The sequence below is a fragment of the Trichophyton rubrum genome (assembly GCF_000151425.1).
Source record: "Trichophyton rubrum CBS 118892 genomic scaffold supercont2.5, whole genome shotgun sequence".
Lineage (NCBI taxonomy): Eukaryota > Fungi > Ascomycota > Eurotiomycetes > Onygenales > Arthrodermataceae > Trichophyton > Trichophyton rubrum.
Window position 1 is genome coordinate 1078984 of NW_003456424.1, and position 18965 is coordinate 1097948.

At 46.2% G+C, this 18965-nt stretch overlaps 7 protein-coding genes across 11 annotated transcripts; 3 read left to right on the plus strand and 4 right to left on the minus strand.

The window, feature by feature from the left end:
* Positions 1 to 1829: 1829 nt before the first annotated feature.
* TERG_05145 (uncharacterized protein) lies at positions 1830 to 5153 on the plus strand (the record flags this gene model as incomplete). 4 transcript variants are annotated; one of them, XM_047748380.1, is made up of 7 exons in its annotated part: positions 1830 to 3807; positions 3870 to 3928; positions 3979 to 4020; positions 4095 to 4098; positions 4156 to 4256; positions 4326 to 4620; positions 4678 to 5153. In XM_047748380.1, 7 exons carry the CDS (start codon positions 1830 to 1832, stop codon positions 5151 to 5153), a joined length of 2955 nt encoding a protein of 984 aa, XP_047604361.1. The 4 variants fall into 4 exon arrangements, with proteins under 4 accessions (XP_047604361.1, XP_047606512.1, XP_047606513.1 ...); XM_047749928.1 differs by lacking the exons at positions 4326 to 4620; positions 4678 to 5153 and having other exon boundaries at positions 3870 to 4020; positions 4156 to 4167; XM_047749929.1 differs by lacking the exons at positions 4095 to 4098; positions 4156 to 4256; positions 4326 to 4620; positions 4678 to 5153 and having other exon boundaries at positions 3870 to 4024.
* Positions 5154 to 5458: 305 nt separating this feature from the next.
* TERG_05146 (uncharacterized protein) lies at positions 5459 to 8176 on the minus strand (the record flags this gene model as incomplete). Of its 2 annotated transcripts, XM_003234500.1 has the most annotated exons (5): positions 5459 to 5662; positions 5721 to 6388; positions 6481 to 7242; positions 7382 to 8009; positions 8069 to 8176. In XM_003234500.1, the coding sequence occupies 5 exons, from the start codon at positions 8174 to 8176 to the stop codon at positions 5459 to 5461; spliced, it is 2370 nt and encodes a 789-aa protein (XP_003234548.1). The 2 variants fall into 2 exon arrangements, with proteins under 2 accessions (XP_003234548.1, XP_047606514.1); XM_047749930.1 differs by lacking the exon at positions 5459 to 5662 and having other exon boundaries at positions 5679 to 6388.
* Positions 8177 to 9224: 1048 nt separating this feature from the next.
* Positions 9225 to 11138, plus strand: TERG_05147 (pre-mRNA-splicing factor ATP-dependent RNA helicase PRP43; the record flags this gene model as incomplete). Its single annotated transcript, XM_003234501.2, has 2 exons — positions 9225 to 10931; positions 11010 to 11138. The coding sequence occupies 2 exons, from the start codon at positions 9225 to 9227 to the stop codon at positions 11136 to 11138; spliced, it is 1836 nt and encodes a 611-aa protein (XP_003234549.2).
* A 643-nt stretch (positions 11139 to 11781) lies between these two features.
* TERG_05148 (uncharacterized protein) lies at positions 11782 to 14070 on the minus strand (the record flags this gene model as incomplete). Its single annotated transcript, XM_003234502.1, has 1 exon — positions 11782 to 14070. The coding sequence occupies one exon, from the start codon at positions 14068 to 14070 to the stop codon at positions 11782 to 11784; it is 2289 nt and encodes a 762-aa protein (XP_003234550.1).
* A 398-nt stretch (positions 14071 to 14468) lies between these two features.
* Positions 14469 to 15198, plus strand: TERG_05149 (uncharacterized protein; the record flags this gene model as incomplete). The annotated part of the gene is made up of 2 exons (XM_003234503.1): positions 14469 to 14592; positions 14708 to 15198. The coding sequence occupies 2 exons, from the start codon at positions 14469 to 14471 to the stop codon at positions 15196 to 15198; spliced, it is 615 nt and encodes a 204-aa protein (XP_003234551.1).
* Positions 15199 to 15415: 217 nt separating this feature from the next.
* On the minus strand, positions 15416 to 16801 carry TERG_05150 (tRNA(Phe) (4-demethylwyosine(37)-C(7)) aminocarboxypropyltransferase; the record flags this gene model as incomplete). Its single annotated transcript, XM_003234504.1, has 1 exon — positions 15416 to 16801. The coding sequence occupies one exon, from the start codon at positions 16799 to 16801 to the stop codon at positions 15416 to 15418; it is 1386 nt and encodes a 461-aa protein (XP_003234552.1).
* A 280-nt stretch (positions 16802 to 17081) lies between these two features.
* TERG_05151 (uncharacterized protein) lies at positions 17082 to 17750 on the minus strand (the record flags this gene model as incomplete). Its single annotated transcript, XM_003234505.1, has 1 exon — positions 17082 to 17750. The coding sequence occupies one exon, from the start codon at positions 17748 to 17750 to the stop codon at positions 17082 to 17084; it is 669 nt and encodes a 222-aa protein (XP_003234553.1).
* Between the last annotated feature and the right edge of the window lie 1215 nt (positions 17751 to 18965).

Below are 18965 nucleotides of genomic sequence, written 5' to 3' on the forward strand. Positions count from 1 at the left end.
ATGGATTGCCAGCGGGCCAAACAGAGCAGCAGCTCCGGTCACGTCGTTTGCTTGCTCTTCTCAGGGGTGCACCGGCCTCGAGGCCAGTATATATACGCTTCGTAGGGTCCTGCTATAATATCACGGCCGAGGAGCAGCGAGCGCAGACCGAGTCGACAACCAGCCGGAGCAGACGGAACAGAGCCCCCTTGTACCCTCCAGCAGCAGCAGCAGCAGCAGAAGAGCAAACAAGCCCCTCCTGGCCGTGTCGGTTTTGACTCTTTGACGGTGGCTGCTGTTGTCAAGGTGTTGTTTCTTTGCCTCGTCGCCGTCGCTTGGCCACTAACTAGTAAGTTAAGTTGACTAACTAGTTGGTGACTCTCAATAAAAAACTCCGTCCTTTGTCTCCCCCGTAATCATCTCCAAGCATCCCCGACGCCGTCTTCTTCTCGCCTGCTGCAGCTTCATCTTCGCCTTTGACTCGACAGTAGTAGCCCGCCTGCGACCTCGTCGTGGCCAGAAACAAGTTCGAGCAGCCACTCACCGCCTCACTGCTGGCGATCGACCGAGTCTTTTTAGCCGACCTTCACTACAGCTAACTAATTAGCGGACTCGGCCCTTGTCTGCACGGCGTTGTCGAGTTGGCTGCGCAGTTCTGCTCCTGGGATCATCAGACAGACGGTAAGCTGGTCCCTGTTGTGTGCTTGCGTTCTGCTTGCTGGCCGGGGCGTCTGGGGGTTGTCCTAGATGCCGCTGCACGGCCGGGGTTGGCTGCAAGAGGACCCCCCTTGGCTGACGGTTTTGATAGCTTGACAAACCAGCGCTTTTCGACCTCGAGAAACCCCCTAAAGACGGCCGTCGGCTGGGTCTAGCAGTGCATACGGACGCTTCGGTACCGTACAACCAAGCATAAACCTTTTAAGACACATTTGTCTTTTCCAAGAAATACATCCCCAGTACGGAGTACTCCCAAAGTCACTCCACGCAATCAATATATAAACTATACCCGCCAGCACACCCATCTCAACCTCTCAACATGGCTTCAGTTTCTCCAAGAGTCCGTTTGCGCGGATCCGCTGCTTAGTTTACTGCTGTTCCTGTTCGATATCTCTATATATACCCAGAACGTTCCTTTCGTCAGTATATCAGCAGCAATCCCTAGTTTCTACACATCTTTCACCTTCCGCGCCTCGAATAGACTTACCTTGAATCGTTTTGAAGGAGACCATTGCTTTGACAACCCCAACAAGCAGAGGAATAATTAGGATCTATACTTTTTTTTCCCTCCCTTTCTACCTGGAAAACAGAAAACCACCAGAAATAGCCGGAACAGGTCAGATTTTCCAGTATGAAGTTCGGCCGCAATCTACCCCGGAACATGGTTCCAGAATGGAGCTCCTCCTATATCAAATACAAGTCCCTGAAGAAACTGATAAAGTCAGCTGTCAAAGCTAAGACGATGGGGAATGACCCCGATTTAGCTGGTAAGACTATTCCGATGTGCCTCCCTAGACTATACTAATACAACCCCAGGCTTCTTCTACAGCCTTGATCGAAACCTCGAGGATGTTGATAGTTTTTACAATAAGAAGTTTTCTGACTGCTCCCGCCGTCTGAAGCTTCTTGAGGACAGATTCGGTCACCCGGAGACCTCACCGTCCCACCTGGATTCAGAAGACACCGAGGACCTGTTGGCTGCTCTGTTAGAGCTCCGTGGCCAGCTGCGCAAGTTGCAGTGGTATGGCGAGGTAAACCGTCGAGGATTCATCAAAATTACCAAGAAATTGGATAAGAAGCTTCCCGGGGCCAATGCACAGATAAAATACCTCTCAACCAAAGTTAATCCTGCCATGTTCGCGACAAACTCCCGTCTTTTACATTCCGTGAATTCCATTAATGAGTGGCTCTCTGTTCTGGGCCATGAGAAGGTCATGGATGATAATAGCTCCACCCACTCAGCCCTTTCATTGAAGAAACCTTCATCCGGAGTAATCCTTAACCTTCCTACCAGCCTCCTACTGTCTGTGGATGATGCTCTTAGACGAGACGATACCAATGCTCTTCTAGATCTTCTGCCAACTCTCAAAACTGCTACTGATGGGATCGGAGAGGCAGTGTTCACCAGAGTCTTGATGTCCCTGCAGCAACGGTCGATCTTCTACCGTTCAAAGGCCTGTCTTGCCTCTCTCCTACAACGAGTCACTTCCCTCGAGGAAGAAGACGACATTAACAAACGAAATTGCATCCATCGTCTGGTCATATCAATTGGTCGGTCGCAATCAACAGTTGACCCTGAATCTTCGGCCACAATGGTATTGAACTTTCCTACAGAAACATCAAATTATATCACACCAGCAACTACACCAACACTAAAGCCCCAGAGGCCAGTTGTCATGGAATCAGACCACCCAACTCATATTGGGCGCGACAGCCCTGTCGTGATGTTCTTACAATATCTCCTTGACAATCTACTTCCTCACCAGCGCCCCGCGCTTCTCGCAAGAGACATATCAGGAAAGACCCCCTTGCACTTCGCAGCTCAGTACGGGTTTAAAGCCGTCTGTGATGTGATAATCGAGCACCTTCAGGAATGGGATATGTTTGACGTATCCGAAGGTATCGATGGCCCACTTTGGCAGGACGAGGATGGCATGGCACCGCTCCATCTAAGCGTAGTCGGTGGCCATCCACTAACTACCAAGACGCTCCTGGATTCAGAAAATTGGAAAGGCAGTAATCAGGATAAGACGGCAATTCGAAGAAACATTCTAAAATCCAGCGCCGTTCTGGCTCTTGCTACAAAGGCGAACTTTGTTGATATAGTCCACCTCTTGGTCCAGGCAGGTGTGAATATCAACTATCAAGATGAACAAGGTGAAACAGCCCTTCATTCAGCCGCGCGATTTGGCCACGATCAGTGTGCTGCTGCTCTCCTCAAGGGATCGGATGAGCAAAAAGCCAATATTGAGCTAGCGGAGAATACCTACGCTTGGACTCCATTGTTCATTGCCTCTGTGGATGGCAACATCAATATCGTCAAACTCCTCATTGAAGCAGGGGCAAACCTAGAGACCACTGACTCCTCTGGATGGACTGCCAAGGAACACGCAACACTCAGAGGCCATATCGATATCGCCCGCCTTTTGGATGAAGCCATGGCTACTTCGGACGGCAGCGTTGAGTCAGATGCCGCATCGCAATCTGTGGTATCCTCATCTCCTCCATCTCAGTCTTCATTGAATGATCGAAACTCGAAAGACCGCGCACCAGATGCGGTAAAATCATTCGGCCATCGCTACTTGACAGATAAAAGTATGATTCTCGTAAGCCTGGGAACAATGGATATGAGAAAGACCGCAGATCCTGTTAGCCTTGAACGGATTCCCATGGCAGAGGCCCATCTGACACAGCTCGATACCGCGCTTTCAATCGTTGTCTCTGCAAGTGGCGCGCAAGGTGAACCGCAGATAATTGATTTGCCTGTCCAAGACAACATCTCAACAGAGCCAATAGTCTTCCATACCGCAGACTCCAGCAAAACCAAAATTGTCTTCGACTTGGTACCTACATACGCAGGCTCTAAAGATCAAGTTTTCGGTCGTGGCGTAGCTTTGTTGTCTAGTTTCAAGCCAACTGTTGGGTCAAGCCGATCCAACCTGCAGGGAGACTTTGTGGTTCCACTCATAGCGGCGAAGACCCTTGAGATTATCGGCTCCGTGACTTTCAATTTTCTTGTTATTACACCCTTCAGCCATCCCAAGATGTCGATTACAGAAGAACAAACATATTGGAAGAGCGTTACATCGCCTATGGTCATCGGTCATCGAGGTAAGACACATATATTAATCGTCAGTTTTGCTTTATTCTTATCTAACTGGGGATTATATCAGGTCTCGGAAAGAATATTGCCGGGCGCCATTCTTTGCAATTGGGAGAAAATACTGTCCAGGTTTGTCTCAATCTGCTGCAAATATTTGACTTTCCTAACAGCCGTCCCAGTCTTTTATCGCGGCTGCAAACTTGGGTGCTTCATATGTTGAGGTGAGTATCACGCCCTATCCTAAAATATTGTTATGGTAATGTTCTATTTTACTAAATGCTCCTCGTCTATATAGTTCGGTACGCAAGTCTACCAGCCTTTTCCCTTGTTGGGGCAATGCTAACATATAATTGAAGATGTTCAACTAACTAAGGATCATGTTCCCGTTATTTATCATGACTTCCTTGTTAGTGAGACAGGAATTGATGCACCTGTTCATACCCTTACATTGGAACAGGTACTGCTCCCCTCCACCCTTGGACGGTAGACCCTTGTTTTGTACCCAGAAGCTGACCTAAATTATCAGTTCCTCCACATCAGTGATGGCCGGAAACCAGCCGTAAAGCAGTCTTCCAACCATAGCGGAACGCCAAACTCAGAAGATGGATTTCCACGTCTCTTGCAGACGCGACCACGATCCATGTCAGTCGGTGAAGAACTCGATGTTCCAAATCTTAGTGAAAGAATGAAGCATACCAGAGACTTTAAAAAGAAGGGTTTTAAAGGGAACTCGCGTGGCGACCACATACAAGCTCCTTTTGCAACTCTTGAGGAGCTCTTCAAAGAGCTACCAAAATCTGCTGGGTTCAATATGGAATTGAGTGAGTTGACTGTTTTAAATGCACATGATGGATCCCAGTACTAATCTGCCCGATAAGAATATCCCATGCTTCATGAAAGTGAAGAGGAAGAAATGGACACATATGCCGTGGAACTAAACTCCTTCGTCGACAATGTTCTTCGTATAGTCTATGACTATGGTGAAGGAAGAAACATGATCTTCTCATCTTTCAACCCAGACATTTGTCTCCTCCTTTCTTTCAAACAACCTTCCATTCCCGTTCTCTTCCTTACAGACTCCGGAGTGAGCCCCGTTGCCGATATTAGAGCCAGCAGTCTCCAGGAGGCTATTCGGTTTGCCTCTAGGTGGAACCTGCTAGGAATCGTTACAAATGCTGAGCCATTGGTGCTAAGCCCCAGGCTTGTCAAAGTTGTAAAGGAGTCAGGTTTGGTATGCGTTTCTTACGGAACCATAAACAATGATCCAGCCAATGTCAAGGTATTTTCATTTCCAGGTGTCAATTTCCACCCCCTATTCAAGCTGTCCCGCTGCTTACCACAATTGTGTCTGTAGATCCAAGTCAATGAGGGCATCGATGCTGTTATTGTTGATAGTGTCCTGGCCATTCGACAGGGATTGACTGGCGTGGGAGCATAGATATCACTAGTTTTATTTGATTCATAGAACTCCGTTTGTTATTTAGCTTCTATTTTTACTCTCAATTGCACTGCAAACAATGGGAGATAGTTTTCCAAATCACCCAAGATGGAATTACCGACTCTTGTAATTTTCATGATTTCGCCAAAAAATAACTCGACATTTTGCAAAACAGCATAACGCTTCCAGATATGCCAAAAGAAACAACGTCCCCTTTTATCTCACATCAGGCATCCATCTTGAATACTAGAATGCAAGTCACTCATTCCTACTCGTATCCGCTTGGGCTGGCTACCGCCTCGGAGACCTATCCCACTTTGATGCATAAATACTTCCACAAACCACTCATACCAGACTTTCCGGTCGTCTGTCTGTCTAAACATGGTTAGGACAATGTCCGAGTTTTCAGGGATATACAAAGGGCTCTGTAGAAAGGTATGATTAGCACAGATAGGAGCTAAAATGTAACCTAGGCTTACGTACCTTCAATGGGAAGTAGATAGGAAACCAGCTTATCATATCCTTGCTTTTAGCATCCATAGTTAGAGGGTTGGTCGACAATTCAACATCCCGATATAACACTGTTTCGAAATATCCTGCCAAACCATGACATGTTCCGCCCTCAGTGCAGGGGAAAGTTAGTCGAGTTTGGCGAGTATTGTGAGAGTTTGAAGGTCTAGCTGATAACCTAGACTCCTCTGGTATGTTCGGATTCGGGTGTGAGAAACTCCAGGCTGCCTGAATAATCGGGGTATCTACCTCTTTCATGGGTGGTGGAGTTGCAGAAGGAGTGGAAATTGAAGTAGAGGCCGCAGCGCTAGAAGCCACGCTACTAAGGTGGGAAATTGCAGGCGCAGTGGTTGAAAGATAGTCAAATGCATGTAGCATGACAACATAAGGGGTTTCTGGAACGGCCGGATTCGATTTGGTCTGATTCTGAATATCCGCATAAAGACGAGGCGCCGAAATGGGTGTAATATGCGATGAATATGAAGTAGGAATTGAGATTCCATGAACGGGGTTTAAAAGATGCTCAACACCGTCAAGGCATTCCGGTGATAGTTCATTGTCACCAAACGAACCCAATAGCTCAGATATGATGATGTCGATTGGGTAGTGAACTTTCGAAGGTTTGGTTTCGGCTGCTAAATCTAAAAGTATGAAAGTATATTAGAATGATTCTTCTTGAACATCAATTCCACTAATATTTCTTATTGATCATTTGGTCAGAATCAAGACATACCTTCAGCCTGGATTTCTCGAACCGGTCCTTTCCAGCTTCTCATATCAGAATGCACCAGAGTCACACTTCCGCCCCAGACAGCCTCGTTTTGCCTCTGTAGGTGAACAAATGCATTTTGGTTCTTCTCTAAGGCCCATAACTCAATGTCAACTCCAGCTTCAACACTTGCTCGAATGGCCCTAGAGACCAAAGGCCCACGCCCAGCACCGACTACAGCTAGTACCACCCGGCCATCCTGACTAGATGTCGGTTTCTTTTCAAGCCCCCAGTCCTTTAGAGCTTTCGCAATAGCCCGCTCGTACCATTCATACTTGACTGGATCCGTTTCGAAAACCTCGTATGTCACGCTTTCAAGGTTAACCGTGAGAGGCTGCAGTGGCGCTTGCAAGTAATCTTGATATCCTAGAGTGAAGCTTTCCACGCGAGTCCACTGTGGCTGTTTCCTCTCTAGATTTCGTATATATGACAGATGGGGCACCAGGTCCTCCTTTTTCTTTGGAGCCTGTGCTGCCTCAGCAGGTGTCGGAGCATGGCCGTCTATTTTCTCCAATCCAGGTATTGACCCAACATCGCAGAGGAAAATCCATGGAGGGACTCCTCGCATAGCACGAAAGATGTACGACTGATGCGCTTTGCTCAGGACAGGGAAATTTTTAGGGTTTTTCACGAACGAAGTGCTTGTCAGTGTGAATATACGAACAGGCTCCGACAACCACCTTGTCTGTACAGTTGATGGAGGAAGCTGTCGGGGTAACGATAGGGCTATATTAAACATGATAGTTAGCACAAGTCAATGGTAGAGTCAACGAGGTAGCAGGGATTGACCATAAGCTTGTATGGAGGCTGGGGCAAAAGAGGACTTTGCGTGCAATGATCTTCTGGGTAAATACATTTTTCTTACCTACTGTTAACCTTGTATGATATTTACAGACTTTCCTAATTATGTTCCATGCATTCCAGGTTCCAAACAAGTCTAACTTTGGGGTTACTTCAGGCATTGAGTTACCCAAATATTCGGGCCTAGCAAACGGAGAAATATCTCCCATTTGGTCCGCTTCCAATTCGGGATTGTCAACCACAGGCAACCAGATATTGATGCGAATATATGGTGCGGTTGTTAAAACCTCTTGAATTGCTCGAGCATAGTAAATCAGTCCATACCCATGTGAGCTTCCATGGTGTAGTTTTGGGCCAGGAATGATAGCATGATGAACACCACAAAATGCAGCATAAGCCAGTTCCAACAAGAGAACTTGGCGAGATATATCAGCAATCAATGGGTCTGGTGAACACATGTCTATCCATCGACTTGACACGGCAACCACATAACTGTTGGTTCCTTCTGGTCGTAGGTTCGTATCTGCGGTCGTAAATGAGGGTATTTTGAGAGGTGCAGAATTACGCGAGGTGAAATACGTGCCAGTTACGTCCTGGACTGGCTGATTAACTGTTGAAAGATGGATAGACAATAGTGAAAGGACACGCGATTGAAAATGCGGTGTCGTTATTGGTGTTGTAAGCATATCATACTAAATATTCGTTAGAAACAAGTGTGTCAAGGGTGTGTATAGGAAGGAAAATATCATACACCATTATCATGAGCCAATTGAGATATTTCATTAGTGATACGGAACTTCCGTTCAGATTCATGTTGCCCGACGACGAATGTCGGCGGAGTTCCCTCAGCCTGGGCCATGATGAGCATCCAGTCTCTGAGTTACTGTCCAGTACCTTAATACTTTGAGTGATCAATTGCCATCAAACCCCCTTGGCTATTAGACTGATTAGTAGGTTAGGACCAAACTCGCCAGCTGATAATGTGCAAGTCCAAGTTCAAATCTGAGGCTGGCCAACTATAGCTAGCTCCGGGACAGATAAAAGCACAGGAAGCTAACAGCCATGCCCTCACTCCGTGGGACGGCTGTCAATATTTTGATATCGCACCCGGCTTTTCAACGGTTTTCAAATTTGACGTCGCGGGGGGGAAGATAGTTAAAATAGTTTAAATTTTGTGGTGGGCGCCAGACTTGGCAAGTTTGCCGCGACTCTAGTTATCGGCTTACCTTCCTATCGCGGACCTCCCGCCAAAATTTCTCTCTCGGAATATTTTTTTATCTTTTGAAGACTTCAAGCAACCAAAACGACGCCAGCTGTTGAACGCGGACATCCTGCAACTCGACGGCGACTTGAGACCAGGAGACCTCACAGTCACGTCCATTCGTCACCATGGCAGCTCGGAGTGACAGTGAGAATGCGTCTCGCGCCAAAAGACTAAAGACAACGGCAGAATCGGACCCTCGATCGAACCCGTACCTCGCCCATATGTATGAAAACGAGGATGCATCCAGTGGGATAAACGATGAATCACCCCTCGCAGCTTTCAGAAGACATGAGACCACTGCAGAGATGGCGAATGAGGTTGAAAGCGGCAGTGTGAACCCTTTCACGGGCAAACCGTTTTCCAGCCGATATGTATCCATACTCAGGGCCCGACGCGATCTCCCAGTTCATCAGCAGAGGTAATGTTTGCCATATCAGCATTCTCTTCCTTTTCAAATACATGATACTAATATTCAGGTAGGAATGAATTCCTCAAGCTCTATCAACAATCGCAAATTCTTGTTTTCGTTGGCGAAACCGGTTCGGGAAAGACTACGCAAATTCCACAATTCGTGCTATACGATGATCTTCCTCAGTTTCGAGGAAAGTTGGTCGCCTGTACCCAACCGCGACGAGTTGCTGCTATGTCAGTTGCCGAGCGTGTTGCAAATGAGATGGACGTTAACCTTGGAGAAGAGGTTGGATATAGCATTCGATTCGAGGACAAGACCAGCTCCAAAACCATACTCAAGTATATGACGGATGGTATGTTGTTGCGCGAAGCCATGCACGATCACGATCTCAAGCGGTATAGCACCATCATACTCGATGAAGCTCACGAACGTACAATGGCAACGGATGTCCTCATGGGTCTTTTGAAGGAAGTCGTACTGCGTCGTCCAGATATGAAACTTATTATCATGTCTGCTACTTTGGATGCGCAGAAGTTCCAACGCTACTTTTCTGATGCGCCATTACTGGCGGTTCCTGGAAGAACCCATCCAGTAGAAATATTCTATACCCCCGAACCAGAGCAGGACTATGTTGAAGCTGCCATCCGCACGGTCCTACAGATTCATGCTACCGAGCCAGAAGGTGACATCCTTCTGTTTTTAACGGGAGAGGAGGAGATCGAAGATGCTGTTCGCAAGACTTCTCTCGAAGTAGACGAGATGATCCGTGAAGTCGATGCCGGGCCAATGAAAGTCTATCCTTTGTATGGTTCTCTACCTCCAGCCATGCAACAGCGTATATTCGAGCCCCCACCACCGCCCCGAAAACCCAAGGGAAGACCTGGAAGGAAATGCATTATATCCACAAACATTGCAGAAACCTCACTTACCATCGACGGTATCGTGTATGTGGTAGATCCAGGATTTTCTAAGCAGAAAGTATACAACCCACGTATTCGTGTGGAGTCTCTGCTTGTATCCCCTATCTCAAAGGCCTCAGCTCAACAACGTGCTGGTCGTGCTGGTCGTACTCGACCTGGGAAATGTTTCCGTCTCTACACTGAAGGCGCTTTCAAAAAGGAACTTATCGAACAAACGTATCCGGAAATTCTTCGCTCAAACTTATCTTCCACGGTTCTGGATTTAAAGAAACTTGGTATTGATGACTTGGTTCACTTTGATCTCATGGATCCTCCAGCTCCTGAAACCCTGATGCGAGCCTTAGAAGAGCTCAACTATTTGGCATGTCTAGATGACGATGGAAACCTCACTGCTCTTGGTCGATTAGCCTCCGAGTTTCCTTTGGACCCTGCTCTGGCTGTGATGCTGATAAGCTCCCCAGAGTTCTACTGCTCCAATGAAATCTTGTCTATTACTTCCTTACTTTCAGTACCCCAAATCTTTGTTCGCCCTGTTGCGCAGCGGAAGCGTGCAGATGAAATGAAGGCGCTCTTTTCCCATCCAGATGGTGATCATCTTACTCTACTTAATGCCTATCATGCATTCAAGGGGCCAGAAGCACAAGCTAACCCTCGACAATGGTGCCATGATCATTTCCTCTCCTTACGATCTCTGCAGTCCGCTGATAATGTCCGACTACAGCTTCAGCGTATAATGGAGCGGGAAGAAATTGAGTTAGTCTCTACCCCATTTGAAGATAAGAAATATTATGAGAACATCCGTCGCGCACTTGTAGCTGGATTTTTCATGCAGGTTGCCAAGAAAGAGAGTCAAGGGAAAAACTTGTATCGTACTGTCAAGGATAACAATGAGCCGGTTTTATTGCATCCTAGCACAGTTTTGGGATATGAGGCTGAGTGGGTCTTGTACAACGAGTTTGTCTTGACCACGAAGAGCTTTATTAGAACTGTCACCGCAGTTAAGGGAGAATGGCTTTTAGTAAGTTCCTTACTGATTAGGCTTTTCCTATACTTTTCGTTGTGTTGTTTTCCTAGCTTTCTAACATGTTTACTATAGGACATTTCTCCTGCGTACTATGATATCTCCAGTTTCCCGAAAGGAGAAATTCGGTCCGCATTGATTCGAGCTGGCGAAAGACTATCTCGAAAGGAAAAGATGCGATCTGATGCGAGCAAAAAAAGATGAATCTAGTCAAGACCACCGCTACAACATTTAGACAGGCAGAGAATTAACTAGGATCATTTATGATACTTGGTTTTCTTTGTCTGTAGCTTATGAAGGCTTTGCCACGGCCTATCGGTATTAATGATATCACAAGTGTTAGGCTCGGATGAGGACCTTTATACCGGATTATAGAGAGTGATCGTGAATTTATCACCCTCTACAATGGTCTTTATCTGCTATCAAGACACTAAAGTGGCTCTATTTACTTGCACTCACAAGGACGAAAAAAGTTATAGAATTCTAAAAGAGTCCTTAGACAGATACAGACATTCTGCAATACATGCCAATTTTTACCAATGACCTATAAAAGCAAGCTGGGATGTATGTTTGTCATATCGCCTTGTGCTAGGCCTTCATTGAATCTATAATACATAACGCCGGGTCCGCTTTTCAAGTGTTGATGAACCTCCCTAAACGATAATAGTACATTTAACCAAGTTCTAGAGCGTAGGTCATCGCAAATATCCTAACATAGACCACATATAATATATGAACAAGATTATGGCAATATGCCCCGAAGATTGGTTAGGTTATTGGGTAAAGGAGATGAAGGAGGTGAAGGCAGTGTGAGGATGGATAAATTATTTTAGGGATGGCATGGCGCTCAATTAGACGGGAAAGATTGGTAGGATTTGCGAATATTTGAAGAAGAGTATTTGTTGATAGCTGAGACCTTTTTTATTTGGGGAGAAACTTTCGTTGGAGGTCTCTGTAATTCAGTGGTAGCAGAGGAGAGAGCAGAATGAGGTTTTGCGGCAGTAAGCTTAGAGGCTAAAGATGTTTCGTGAGTTGTCGTATCCGCCTTCGGAGACTGGTGAGACAGCATTGTCTGTATCATGTCCAGTTGTGATTTGAGAGTAGCCATTTCTGCTTTTCGCGTTTGGCGTTCAATCTCCAATGCGATGTCTCGGATGGCTATATCCAAGGAATGAACTTCCTCCCGGATAGATTCAGTTTCGCTTGGCTGAGATAGCTTAAGATGTAAATTTCTCATATTTCGTATGTGGCTCTCCTTGTCCATTTCAAATTTCAAATCACGGATGACCAATTCAGAGCTTCGAATATCGTACGCAAGCTGGTCATACCTCCGCTGGTATAATGTATTTCGGCCCTGTGTTATCGATACAGCTTGCTGAATGGCTCCTCTAACGCTATTTGCAAAGGCTCTGTGTCTCTCATCAACAGATAATTGGGAAACAGGAAGTTTGGGAAGTTCCGCAGCTGCCCGCCACCGCTCCAAAGTGGACAAAATGACGATTCTCTCATCGGTAGAATTGTAGGCATCTTGCCAATCAATACCATGGACAGCAGCAGCTTTTAAAATGGAGTTCCCCAGTCTGTCTTTTCCACAAGAATTGCAGAAGGCGGCCATGTATAATATCAATCGTTCAAATTGGCCTTCATTATCCGCCACAGTGGAAGATATATAGTCTACCACTCTCAAGAGAAGCAAACCACCCCTTTCCCAGTCCTGTTGTTGCGCATAATATCGTAGGTAAGACCCTAGTATGTGCGGATTGTCTGAATATCCACGATGTCTCATGACGGCTAACCAAGCATCTGCCCTCTGCGGCTGGTTAAAACCAAGAGCGGAAGATATAAGTGTGCTCAAAATTGCATGATCGCTGCCCCTTGGTGGTACTGGAATTTCGATGTTGCCGACCTTGGTGAGTTTCCAATACTGCGGTAAACGTAGCAGTTTTCCTCCGAGCAACCTGTTTAAGAAACCATCAAACCTGTACAAATCTTTGGACTTGTTGAAAAAGTCCAGGGTGGCTATAATCACTCCTTCTCCAAGAATAAGACCATTTGGAAATATCGAGTCAATTATCATATTCACCACATCGTTTTGCCTTGACCGACCAAACATCCTTATCATTAAAGACACGGAAAGTCGTGATAATGGCTCTTCAGATGATAAGATATTTTCTGCAACTTTGACAAGCAGATCTCGAGACGTCAATTCGTCGTCTTGGTACATGGTATACATCCGCTTCAAATCTTCATTCAAAGCAGCCCTCTCTGCGATTAGATTCTCATGCTCCACTATTGTGATATTCCTGGCAAGATCGCCAAACCATGCATCCCGAGAACTCCGGAGTTTAGCTATTCTAACCCGGATATCTTCAAGTTCTTCCAGAAGCTTTTCTATTTCGATATCCGGGAGGATGCAAGATGTCCGAGAAGTGAACGGAACGCCAGCGTACAAGTGAGCTAGAGCAGGTCGTAGGATCATCTTAATTGCTAGTTGTCTTGCAGCTAATCGGAGGATCGCCCGTTGCCGTAGAATATCGTTAAGTGAGAGGTCGCTTTCATATCGTTCTATTTCGGCCTCAGATCTGGGGTCCACGTCCAAATCGTAATTCGTTAGCTCGCGGGGGTGTGATTTTATCTGTGGGGTTGCTGGCTTCTCCGTCCCTAAATTGATGTATTCCACATCAAGCGCTTCGACTTCTGAGTTTCGACATTGAGCTCCGACAGCTTGGGTGGATAATCCACGGTAAGTGCGCCGAAATGTGTCCGGCCTTGTAGATGTACTGTATCCCCTCCGTTGTTGTGATGGTGTTGACGTCCGAAACCTCTGCCTTGATGCTAGAGCTTCTAATCGACGGAGTTGATCAAGCTCGAGCGCTTCAACCTCTGCTTTCACGGCCTCAATTTCTTGTTGTCTCTCAATCCTCCTTCTTGTCTTGACGCTAGTATCCCATGCAACAGCAGCAGCAAATAAAGTGGCATAAAATCCGGTGACGCTATTCCCAATTAACAGCCGCCTTCGACTCGCCGCAGATACGGTCCGGTTAGATGCAGCATTTGAAGTAGAGCTCTTCAAGCAAGAGCCACATCGGCAGGTATAGGCCTGTATCTGGGCCCGTGGCCAAAACGTCTTCATCATGCGGAATGTGTACGGGGCATCGGAGGGCGGCGATTGGGGTGGGGGAAGGATACTCGTGAGTTGTATTCTATATCAAAGATGGTCCCTGGCGCAGGACAGTGAAGGAATCCATGCTGTGGACGTTAATTGCGGGCGTTCGGAGCGGCAATATGGCATGAGTTGCTGATATCAACGATCGAAGCCCTCCATGGACATATTTCTTCGTCTAGGCAAAATTGACTTTTGGTATATTACATAAGCAAAAGGTAGGGCTAGTGCAAACAATGCAAATTTTCGCGCTCAAGTGTAGCGTATGCCGACTCTATCAGATCTACAAAGGGTTGCCAGTGGAGGGTACCTCCCGATATCCAGCAGCAATTGAAGGGCTCACAGTGTCGAAAGGCATACCGTATCTCACGATGATTAGCCCACGGAGTATTTTACTAGCCCTTTTGGCATTCACCCCCTCTATCTACGCCCATGGGTCTCATGGCGATAACCAAGATCGCTCCAACCTCGACTGGGCAACCCTCCACATGATGGGTATGTTTATTAAATCATCGAGTCCAACCAGCAGTTCCGTGGTTGAATGCTCTTTTGCTTTTTGTAAAAAAATATTTGGCACGAGTTTGTCTCTGACAAGTTAGAATTGTTATAGAGGAGCACCACATCACATCATTTGACGCCAGATCCTTCTTTTCACTACACGACTATGATAACTCCGGGTTATGGACAACAGACGAAGTGCGACGAACATATGGTCTGGATGATGAATCGAATGCGGCATTAACCGAAGAACGAAAACAACAAATACTTCGAGAGGTTTTTAATATCTTCGACCCTCTTAAGACAGGCGTGATTTCAGCCAACGACTATGTGCGTCTCACACAGCAAGGCAAGAAGCTGCCTGATTTTGGAACTGGACCCGGACACCATGGTGACATGGAGTACGAATATGAAATTCATCACTTTGAGAAGTACCATGGAGATGATGCAAAAGAGGAAGATTTGACCCATCCGGAGGATATTGAACACTTTAGAAAGCATGACAGGGAGTATGCCGAAAGCCTCAGATTGGAGAAGCTTGAAAGCATGGATATTGTGCTTGCCAATATTCCTGCCAAATTTTTGAAAAGTCCAAGTGCGTAAGCTTTCTAATTCAAATTGTTAGGCTGATGTGTCTTCACTTCAAGTACATCTACAGAATATCTCCCATTCAGTTAGCTGGATATGTCTGAACGAATAGAATACTGCATGGTTTCATTTAGCATGTTTAATAGAATTCTAATGCCAGTGTATATACCATACCACTCGCCAGTGTTCTTTGTAGCAACGCGCCTACTAGTCGTATGCAACAATAACTTGGCTAAGTAATTTCATCCTGCGTTCTCACGGTCAAAACTTGGGAATGTCGGATATTCAGGTCGAAAACGCAGTGCATCACGCCTGGAGCATAAGTCTTGACCTCTTCAACATGCACACACTCTACCTCGCTCGAGGCATGACGATCTATAAGTTCTTGCTTGGACTGTAGTCTTTTAAACTCTGCAACAATTGCAGCCCGCTTCTCATGTATTTCGTGAACATTGACGTTTTCATGCACATGAACCCATCCACCCATTTCTGGATCTATCAAAGCTGTGGCACTGCCCCAAGTGTCTTTTGAACTTGGTAAGAGGCCCAGATTAGCATGTCGTATTGGCTTCCAAGCTCTCCTTGCCTCCACCTTGGCCTTGATGTCTTGCATAACACCGGCAGCGAAGGCGTTATCACCGTGGAAGGCAATCACTCGCAGGTTGTCATCTCCCATCATTTCAACCAGGTCGTCAATCCCATCAACCGTCCCTTCATTGTTCACCTTCAATATCTTTATTTCCCATTTGTTTGCTTCACATCCTCTCCGCAGGCCTTCAATGGACCAACCGTTAAGCTCCCAAGCCCAAACCCTGGCCACGCCCATTTTCAAATACGAAAATACAAAATAGCCAATTCCAGCGTACAGGTCTACCACGGAAATATTTTGCACAGGCTGACAGAGTTGCTGTTCGGTCAAGCCATCAAACCTTGATTCTAGTCCAAGAATTCTTGCCTTCTCCACGATATTCCCACGGCTAAACATTGTATATAATGGAGCCCAGACTTGGGTTATCTTGGAGTTTTGCACAGTCTTCACCCAGAATGCTTCCTGGAGATCTGTCTCTGATGGGTGTATGTTTTGGTCTGCAGAGGGTATCATTGGGCCAAAATCTCCTAATAAAGGGGTGAAATCTGTCGGGCCTCGTACTTTATTCTCTTCTTCAATACGAGTAGTAAGTGAAATAGGAGCATTCACTGCTACATGAGTTACGCCCATCGGTAAAAAAACCTCCGCTATGCAGGCGTATAACTCTTGCAGTTGGGCACTGGTTAAAAGGGAAATGAACGATTCCCATTGAGGGCTCTTGTTGAAAAAGTTTGGAGGGAGAAGAAGAAGGGGTTCGTATATAGTAAATCTTTTACTGACAGAAGACAGTAAACTGTCCAGATCAACGTTGTTGTCCAGCATGAATGAAGGTTCAAGATAATTATCGATAAAGAGTTTGACTGCACGCTGAACAGAAGGGTTTACAGCCTTCTTTCTGGGCCTTCTCTCGGGATTTTGTGGTCTTGCATTGTGCATTCTCGAATATGTGCTGCATATATTCCCTCCGATTGATACATTGTCAAACTGAGCCAGATCATGACGGAAAGTCGTCAATATCAGCCTCGACATGGTCGAAAATCCACGACCAATCACGTGATGGTTCATTGAGCCTGAGCTTGACTAATATTCTTGTTTTGACAGTTTTGGCCACGACGAAGACAACGAAGCAACGATGAATATCTGAAATAACATCAGAGGTGCTTTTTTTTCTTTATAAATAAATTAAATCTTCTGCCATGGATAAGGTCGTCTTGCACATGAGCTGTACGCTGCTAACTAGGGCCAATCTCCGCATTAAATCATGGCGTGTCAACTCTGGACAGAGCCGTATTCAGCCACCAGACTGCCTCTAGACAAAGACAATTTTTCTAAAAAAGGACGTTATATGGAAGCTAGCTTTGTCTGGTGAATTCCAAGCACCCAAGATCTGATCTGGATAAGTCTCTTTAGAAGTCACAGTGCGGAAAAAGTTCATGCGCCATTTCGAGCCGCGGGGAGTGTCCACATTAAAGAGAGCAAGAGGGATCTGCACGTCTGAAGTCCACTTCCCTTGGGTTTGAGCAAGAGATGTCTTCGAGGTGATTCCGTCTGCTATGGGGTTGCTGATGAAGGCGTGGTCAAATGGAGCGCCGTCTGCTCGGTTCTTGGATGGGTTGTAGACAAAGGCCTGGTATGTGACGTTGTTGGGGCTGACTTCAAATTCGAGATATGTTGAAGGATCGGCATGGCCGGTAGAGATAAAGGCTTCCATCACTTCATATTTCCAGATATCATCGTTTATCTTGTGGGAAGGGTCGAAGTAGAAATACTTTTCGTCCTTTGCCTCGAACTTCAAGCTGAATGTCTTGCTGTTATAGCAAAGCCTAATGGTCGTCCGTGGGAAGGGTTTTTGGTCAGGAACAGTCTTGTCGAAATTAATCAGAGCATTCCAGGGACACTTGGGAACTTGGATGATAGGTTCATGGGCTACCGCACAGCCGACAGCTGTAGCCACCGCAAGGACAGAGTGAAGGCGCATTTTTTAGAGATGCCTGGATATGTCAACTCTGTATGAAAAGATGCGGAGGAAGGAAACGCAGGACAATATTTTCAACCGACAACTTGAAGACATGGGAGGGCGCATGCACTTTATAGCAGTTGCCATGGGTACATGTCTCTCTTGCAGCTCTGAACAGCAGTGACAAAGCGGGAAACGTGTATTATTATCCTTGCGGAATTATAGCACCTGCAGGCAAAGCTGTCACTGGCTTCTTGAACCAAATGAAAACAGCTATATTAGTATTCCCCTGCGGTGGAATGTAACACTCCAATAGGGCCCAGATATGGCGATTGGTTGTCCCCTTGTTCCTTGATCGAGTCCAGCCGTCCTGGATCCTTGAAGCTCATTACCACGGTGCCAGCGACATGTTTTCAGCATGGCTTCGATTGGTGAACATGTGGAACGTCAGTCCCTCGACGTTGCACTGTGGGATGCATCACGCGCGTGGCAGCAGGCCGACCCACTGCCATCCTCCAGCTACTCGTATCGTGAACGGCAAAGGAGCGATATTTGACCTGGAAAGGGTATCAGGATGGAGGAATAATATCATCTGGCCTGGGGACGTCCGAACGTTGGGACTCTAGAGGGCGCAAGGACTAGTTTGGGATGAAGTACATACAAGCACTCTTCGGCTATTTGGTTATTTATAACTTGGGCAGGCCGCTGCTCAGTAAGTATTTGCCTTCATAATCCCGAGCTTGTCTTGCATTAACTAACTGCTTCACCTTGTGTTGACGTGGTTAACTAGTTAACTTGTTATTTTCTGCTTCTGGGAAGGAAAATAATGAACACTCTGAAGCGGGTATGTAGTCAACTGCCTACGAGCGTGAAACGAGTCGGGGAGCACAAAAGCAGTTGTCTTGATTATCTCTATTTATTCATCAAAGAAGTACTCCGTACAAATGGGAGGTCGTCGGCAGACTATATAGCTTCTTCATACAAACACAGGGCTTGGTGTTTATCGCTGCACAACATTCAAGGTATTTCACCAGGAATGTCCAGAGTAACCACGTTGGATGCAAGGTCCAGATGACAACGATGAAAAAGCGTCTCTCCATCAAGAAAATTGACCATGTGTCAGGCAGCAATTAGTTATGAGTGGCTGATCGTTTGATGTTGGCTCGTAAAATGACGATCTTCCAGCTCCTCAAAGCCATTTCACCCATCTCTGCCCAACCATAGACATCGAATGAT